This window comes from Crocuta crocuta, unplaced genomic scaffold (genome assembly GCF_008692635.1).
Source record: "Crocuta crocuta isolate KB4526 unplaced genomic scaffold, BGI_CrCroc_1.0 scaffold443, whole genome shotgun sequence".
NCBI classification, from domain to species: domain Eukaryota; kingdom Metazoa; phylum Chordata; class Mammalia; order Carnivora; family Hyaenidae; genus Crocuta; species Crocuta crocuta.
In genome coordinates this window covers 345,764-352,805 of record NW_027529446.1, presented here as the reverse complement: position 1 = coordinate 352,805, position 7,042 = coordinate 345,764, and the positions used below count along the sequence as shown (strand labels likewise).

The 7,042-nt window shown below is 62.4% G+C and overlaps 1 protein-coding gene across 1 annotated transcript in view; it reads right to left on the bottom strand.

The window, feature by feature from the left end:
* Positions 1-7,042, bottom strand: part of PTBP1 (polypyrimidine tract binding protein 1) — an 11,483-nt gene that overhangs the window by 2,390 nt on the left and 2,051 nt on the right. Inside the window, exons 2-10 of the mRNA XM_077760637.1 lie at positions 5,746-5,776; positions 3,063-3,138; positions 2,733-2,905; positions 2,508-2,654; positions 2,229-2,399; positions 2,022-2,132; positions 1,768-1,942; positions 1,442-1,519; positions 596-744 (exon numbers count right to left, since the gene is read on the bottom strand). Coding sequence (XP_077616763.1) covers positions 596-744; positions 1,442-1,519; positions 1,768-1,942; positions 2,022-2,132; positions 2,229-2,399; positions 2,508-2,654; positions 2,733-2,905; positions 3,063-3,138; positions 5,746-5,776 — 1,111 coding nt within the window. The remainder of the gene's footprint in view (positions 1-595; positions 745-1,441; positions 1,520-1,767; positions 1,943-2,021; positions 2,133-2,228; positions 2,400-2,507; positions 2,655-2,732; positions 2,906-3,062; positions 3,139-5,745; positions 5,777-7,042) is intronic.

The following is a 7,042-nucleotide window of genomic DNA, read 5'->3' as shown; positions in this document are numbered from 1 at the left end:
CTCACACAAGCACAAGGCGGAGCGAGTCTGTTAGTTGGAGGCCTCGCCAGGGTCCGGCCGCCTGGGGCCGGGAAGTCGCAGGAGCGGCAGACAGAGGAGAGAACAGTCTGAAATGCCCGTTAACTGGTCGTCTTTCCCGAGTTAAAGACCGTGAACCCTTTCAGCTCACCCGAGCTCTCTGTGAGCCAAACTCTGCCACCCGGACGGACACGGGTTTGTTTTGCCATCCCAGGGACCTCAGCCGCAGGGCAGCGTGACCCAGACAGAGGTGCCCGGCAGGCGTCCGGACCGTGCCTCGTCTGGCTAGAAATTTTAAGGGCTGCTTTCACATATCAAAGCAGATCTCGACTCTGCGTATTACGGAATCAGAGACGTAAACTGAGGCATAAAGGAGAACGAGAGAATGCCGAGGGCTGTGGAGGCGGCGGCAGTGAGCGGATCGGCACAGAGGGGCACCACGACCCGAGGAGGGGGGACCCCGGCGCCTGGGGCCACACAAGAGCTCAGCCCGCTGCCCTCCGCACTGAGACCCGCTGACTGTAACTGCCCCGCTCGTGCTTCTGGGAACGACAACCTGGAAGGAAGAGGCACGTACCTCAGGGTTGAGGTTGCTGACCAGCAGGACAGAGTTTCCTGCCCCGGCCAGGCCTGGGATGGCGATCCGGCCCGCCGCCGCCGCCGCCGCCGCCGCCGATGGGATGGCCAGAGGAGCCAGGGCCCCATGCACGTTAGGAACAGAGAGGCCTGAAGACGGAAGGGCGGTCAGGACATGAGCAGCAGCGCCCGGGCTTCTGCTGAGAGGCGAGCACAGATCCTGCCCATCCTCACGCAGAAGGCGGCCAATGCCACGCTCGGCCCGGTGCCCACGGTGTGGGCCTGCTGGCTCCTCCTTCCTCTCCTCACGGCACACAGTGCCGGGGTCAGGCCCGACTACATGCGCCACACAGCACAGAGAAGCTCCACATGGCGAGTGCAGAATCGAGCCCTGGGCGGGCCGTGCGTGCGTGCATGCAGGCGCCCGTCACCATGCAGACGACACCCGGGCGGGACGCAGCAGGCCCGTGCCTGTCAGGAGGGCTGGCCGGCCCCCCGGGAGGGACGCTCAGGTGTGCCCCCCCCGGCTCATGCCGCTCTGCTTACCAGGCCACTTAAATTCATCTACTAGGGACACATCCCTCCAACCACCGTGCGCGCTCGTCCTCGCCCGGGAGGTGCTTTAAGGGAACCAGACCAGAGACTGCGGGGTTAGCGGGTCCTCTGAACGGCCCTGTCCTAAAATTGCCCTGTCCAGGCTCCTCGGGGAACCCAGAGCCCCGGACCCAGGGAGGCGGGCTTCCCCCGAGACTGCGCCCACGTCAGCTGCCCGTGGAAGCAGAGCTACTGGAAAGGTGTGTGGGCATGCACAATCGACGGTGGGGACCAAGGTCAAGTGTTTGAGTACCTGCAGCTTGAGGAATTGCAAAGGTGGGAGGGAAACCAGCTCCTGCATACGGAGAGGCTGACATTATACCAGGTGCACCTAGAAACAAAGAGACACTAATCATCGCACCCACCGCCTCCGCCGCGAGCAAGGGCTGTGTGTCCGCGACCCCACGCCCAGCGGGCGGTCTGGGCCGGGCGCCGTGCTGGCCGTCTAAGGAGCAACAGGCACCAACCTCCCTGGGCGCAGAGTCGGCGTCACGGGGTGCCTGGGGCACTGACACTGAGCTACACATCCTCGCCTCCCAAGGCACACGGTGGTCCTGGGCACCTTGCCGGGCGTCTTACCGAAGGCAGCAGCCATGGTCTGGTCCAGCGAGGGCTGGCTGTCCCCAGACGGCAGGTCGGGGCGCGTGTAGTCACGACTCTTATCATTGTTGTACTTGACGTTGAGGCTGGTAAGCTTGGAGAAGTCGATGCGGAGAGTACAACAGGCATTGTAGATGTTCTGCCCGTCCAGTGACTGCAGGGAGACGGGCCATGAGGCGCGGGGGATGGGGGGCGGAGGGCGGGCCAAGCAGCCATCCTGGGGACCCACTCACCAGCTTGGCGTGCTGGGCGCTCACGGGGTCAGCGTACTGCAGCAGCGCTTGAAACTGGTTATTCTTGGTAAACGTGATGATTTTCAGAACCGTGCCAAACTTGGAGAAGATCTGCAAGAGAAGGAGCAGTTCTGACCTCTGCCCGGGGAGCCCCGCGGTCTGCGCCGGGATGTGGGGGTCCGCATGCCCTCCTCCGGCCCCCCTCACCTGGTGGAGCACATCCAAAGTCACCGGGTAGAAAAGATTCTCCACGATGATCCGGAGCACCGGGCTCTGGCCTGCCATGGCCATCCCAGCGTCCACTGCGGCAGCCGAGGCAGCCAGGGCCAAGTTTCCTGACTGCACCGAGTTCACCGCCTGCAATGCTGCCTGGGCCCGCTGTGGGGGCGGGGAGGGGGGAGGTTATGGCCACGAGTCCCACGCCACCTGCTCCTTTCTCACCAGACTCCACCCACCGCGCCCCAAGCCCCAGGCCCAGACACGCACCGCCTGGTTGGGGGAGCTGTCCGTCTTGAGTTCTTTGTGGTTGGAGAACTGGATGTAGATGGGTTGGCCGCGCAGCACGGGTGTCACGGAGGTGTAGTAGTTCACCATGGTGTTGGCGGCCTCCTCGGTGTTCATCTCGATGAAAGCCTGGCAGGACGGGAGCGTGAGCCGGGTCCGGATCCGAGCCTTCCCGGGAAGGGGACGTGCAAGACTAAGAGCAAGTACCTGATTTTTCCCTTTCAGCATCAGGAGGTTGGTGACCTTCCCAAAGGGCAGACCCAGGGAAATGACCTCGCCCTCGGTAACGTCGCTCGGGAGCTTGCGGATGTGGATCACTCTGGAGGGCACGCCTGCACTCCTGTTGTCACCCTTGAACTTCTTACTGTCGTTCCCATTTGCTGGAAAAGGAGCGGTTTGTAGGGTGTAAAGCACCGTCTACGCTCCTGAGAAGCCCTCTCCCCCCAGAAGCAGCTTCCTCCATGGCCCTGGGAGGCCACCAGCAGGTGTCCCCTGCCCACCCGCAGCCAGGGCACAGGGGGCTGCACGCAGAATTACCTGCAGAGGCTGAGTTGCTGCTCATGATAAAGGGTCCGTTAGTGACACAGGCAGAGAAAAGCTCGTCGGATCCCCGCTGGAAGAGACAGGGGGTGTGTGGAGCAGAGCGGGAGACCGGACATCCTTCTCAGGACCCCTGGGTCCACCCCTCCTGTGCAATATGGCCCTAAGAAAGACCACACCCCAAACCAGCCATCTCCCCCCCCCCCCAATCCCAGGGCACATTGCTCCTTTCCAAGGCAGGGGCGGGGGACCTGCTCCCTGTGGTAGATTCACGCGTCCCGTCCATCCCACGCTCTGCAGGACCTTCCTGCACAGACAGGGCCTCACGCCAACGGCCACAGGGGGCGGAGCCCAGCCCTGCCCCGTCCTAGACAGCTGGGCTGTAAGCCTGCCCATGTCAAGACCGTGGGACCATCTTCGACGGCCACAGGGCCGTTGGCAGCCAAGGAACAAAGCCCCCTTGTGGCGCCACAGCCGGTTGCTGAGCCACAGGGGCCTGTGGCCTGTTTTCCAGGCGTCGGAGGAAACCTGAGCCCTGCTCTAGTCGCTCACTCAGAAACACTACCTCCCTCCACGCAGTGGGCGTCACTGTGCAATGAGGGGCGGGGACCCCGGTGCCCTGGGACTTGTGGCCTGCGCTCTCTTGCCACACGCTGGTCAACCCCCCAGAACCATGTTAGACCGACCCTGGGCCTAGAAAGCAGGAGGTGTCCCTCCTGCCGGGTGAGGCCCGAGGACAGAAGCAGCACATACGAGGCGAGGGACCCCACAGCCCCAGGCCCCACGCTCTCGGGCTTCAGAACTGAGTCACCAGGAACCACAAGTGACTCCTCAGGCTCTGGACTCAGGGTCTCGAGGCCTCAGCCGCCCCAGGACAGGAACAGGAAAGCCCAGCCCACCTGGGCCTCCAGGGCCTCCCGCTTTCTCCACATGGCTCTGCCTGCCTCAAGGACACCTTATCTTCACTCCACTCTAAACAGCCTGTGAACGCACAAGCCTAGCGCCCGGCGCCCTCAAACCCTCCAGAACCTCCATGCCCAGCAGCCAATAACAACAGCTAAAGGAAACTGGAGACTTAGAAATCGCCCTTTGGGATGGGAAGCGGCTGCCCCGGCTGGCCTGTCCCCAAACCCATGCCCCAGGACGGGCAGACACCTGCACAGGCCCCCACGGCCAGGAGCCCTGAAGTCCGGTGGTGCGGGGGCAAGTGCCCACAGAGTCGAGAGGGGACCCGCTTGGCTCCTCCGTGGGGACCTCTGGAAGAGCAACGAACAGTCAGGCCTGCTCCTGGGCCGCGGCCGTACACGATGGAAGGGAAGCGTTAAGAACCACCAACCAGTTGCACCCTGTCATGAGTCAAGGTGGCCAAGAAAAAGGCCCTCATGAGTCCCCAGGGCATGTCTGTCCAGATCCCACCCGCCTGAGCCACAGGACAGCCCCTTCCGGCCTCGGGACCCCCGGGCCCCGACCTGCCCCCACCCGCCAGCCACACCACCACCACAAGGGTGTGCTGGCCCCTGCCGAGGACCCGCAGCGGGCAGGACCGGGACGTCCGCCAGCGGCCTCCTGCCGCCCCTGCGTCTCTGGACAACATGCTCGCTTGCCTTCCTGCNGGGGGGGGGGGGGGGTCTGGAAGCACAGGTCCCCAGGGACTATGATGGCCAGGAGGAGACCTGAGTCGCTCCGGCTAGGAAACGGCTCCCACGGTGAGGGGGAGGGTTACTTGCAATCCGCACATTTTCTGTGATTGTTACAAATGCCTCAGATGAAAGTCCCTCTCCCCTCTCACCACCTAACAAACAGGTTTTATCTGCAGGAAGATCAGGACGGGCAGCGTGTGAAGACAAGAATCCACTTGGGAAAAGTGAAACCCAGCCCGGGCACCACGGCCGACTGACCAGAAACCAGCTGGCTGCTTGCTCGGATCACCCGAGCCACCTGCAGGGAGCCCAGGAGCCATGGCCGGAGGAGGGGGATCCCCCCCCCCCGTCCCAGCCCCAGTCCAGGCGGTCACCAGCTGACCGGCAGCGCTTGCCACCAGGCCCAGGATCCCCCACCGGCCACCTCCGTGCCGCGCCCACGCCTGGCCTGCAGCCGGGAGGGAGCGCCTGGCCCCCACCTCCTGTGGGGCAGCTCTGTGCTACCACGTTCACCTTTCTCACCGACACTCAGAACAGCTTCCACACAGAAGGGACGCGGCCACCTCACCTTCCCTCACCTCAGAAACATTAAACTTCTCAAAACAAAACTATCCAAACCACAGCACTCTCAAAAATAGCCCCAAACTGTCCCAGAGCCCCTCTGCGCCCTCCAATCTCACCGCCCACTCCGCCAAGTGCTTTGGACACAACCAGATTTTGACTTTTCTCACATCAAACCAAGAGCACTCAGAGCTTTCTGACGGGGCGTTTGCGCCACTGCACGTCCCACTTAAACTGTGAGCTGTAAAGGCCGGACTCTCACCCGCTCTCAATTCCAGGGCAGGTGCATTTCAAGGCCAAAGGTGCATTGGTGTGTTTTCTACTGAGGGACCAGTGAGACCACGAGGCTCAAAACACAGTCTGGACCAGCCTTGAGGCTGCTGGGCAGAGGACAGGGCGCAGAGGCGGCACGGGGGCTTGTGGCAGGGCGGGCAGCCCAGGCCGTCAGTGCCAACTCAGGCTGAGCCAGAAGTACCTACCTTCGTACCAACTGCTATGTCTGGGACGATGCTGTGGAGAGAAAGAAAAGAGCGTTAGCCAGGCGTGCGGCCGGTGTCCGACGGGAGGAAAGACCGTCCCTGTCCTAGGGGTGGGGAGCCCACAGCCACTGCCACCAGGGTGTTAGGAGGTCCCCGTGGCCACCAGTGTGGCTCGCTGCAGACCACACAGCCCCCCTCCCCGCTAGACCCCTTCAAGCAGGGAAGTGAACGTCCATCTTAATTCTCAACTTGAAAAGGAGCCACCATTGTCTTCCCGCTCCGTCCCTCCCAGCAGGACCCCAGGCCCCGCCTCCGGACCTGTCCAAGGACAAAGACACCCCCTTCAAAAGCCCCAAGAGGGATCCCTGACGTTGTTATTGAGGTTCAAGTACTGTTGTCTGCTTTCTAAGCAGTGGAAGCACTTAGGGAGCGTTTGAGTAGGAACGGAAGCCAGCGGGAAGGCAGCTCTCAGACCCCGGGGTCAGAGCTTCGACTCCAGGGGAAAGACTAGGGGACTCCGCGTCACGGCACGGAAGGCTCCCCAGGAAGGTGGCAGCTCAGCTTGAGTGCTCAGATAAAATTAACACAAGTTACTTATCAACTTGGCTCTGCGTGACTGGACTTTCTCCCCGCCTCAGGGGGGCTGGAGGAAGGCGGGAGAAAAGCAGGATTACCTGAGGGTCCCCACAGCCCCGTGCGTCTCAACTCGGTGCCAGCTCCTAGTACGGCTCTGCAAAGCCCTCCAAAGTCTGGTGCCCGACAACCGAGAACCAGCCAGGTCCTAAGTGACTCATGGAACATCCATCCAGGAAGGGAACGGAGTCAGCAACACCCCCCACTGGGCCACCCGCCTGCCCCGTGGACTAAGCCACCGCATCGTCACACAACGGCCTGTCACCTGGCCGAAGACAGGTGATCCGGGACCGGGTGGCAGGCCCTGGAGCAGCCACACGCACCCCTGGCCTGGACAAAGGCCAACTTCCCTATTGAGATCTGGGAGCCCCCGGGTCCTGCTTCCGGGAGGCAAACTCACGGGACCCAAATCCTGGGTGTCGTGACCCCAAAGCACCGGCGTAGTGCTGCTGCCTGCGGTCCCTCGCCAGCTCTCTTGCCCCCAATCCTCAATCCCCTCGCGGCAGGACCTTTACCTCCTCACGGCAAAAAAACAAACAAAAACCAACAAAAAAACCCTAACCTCACCCACCGACAGCAACACGTTCTTAAAAATCTATGAGCCAAGAAAAAAACTTCCCAGAAAAACCAGAAGAATGAAAAGCACGCAGCTTCCCGGCCGCTA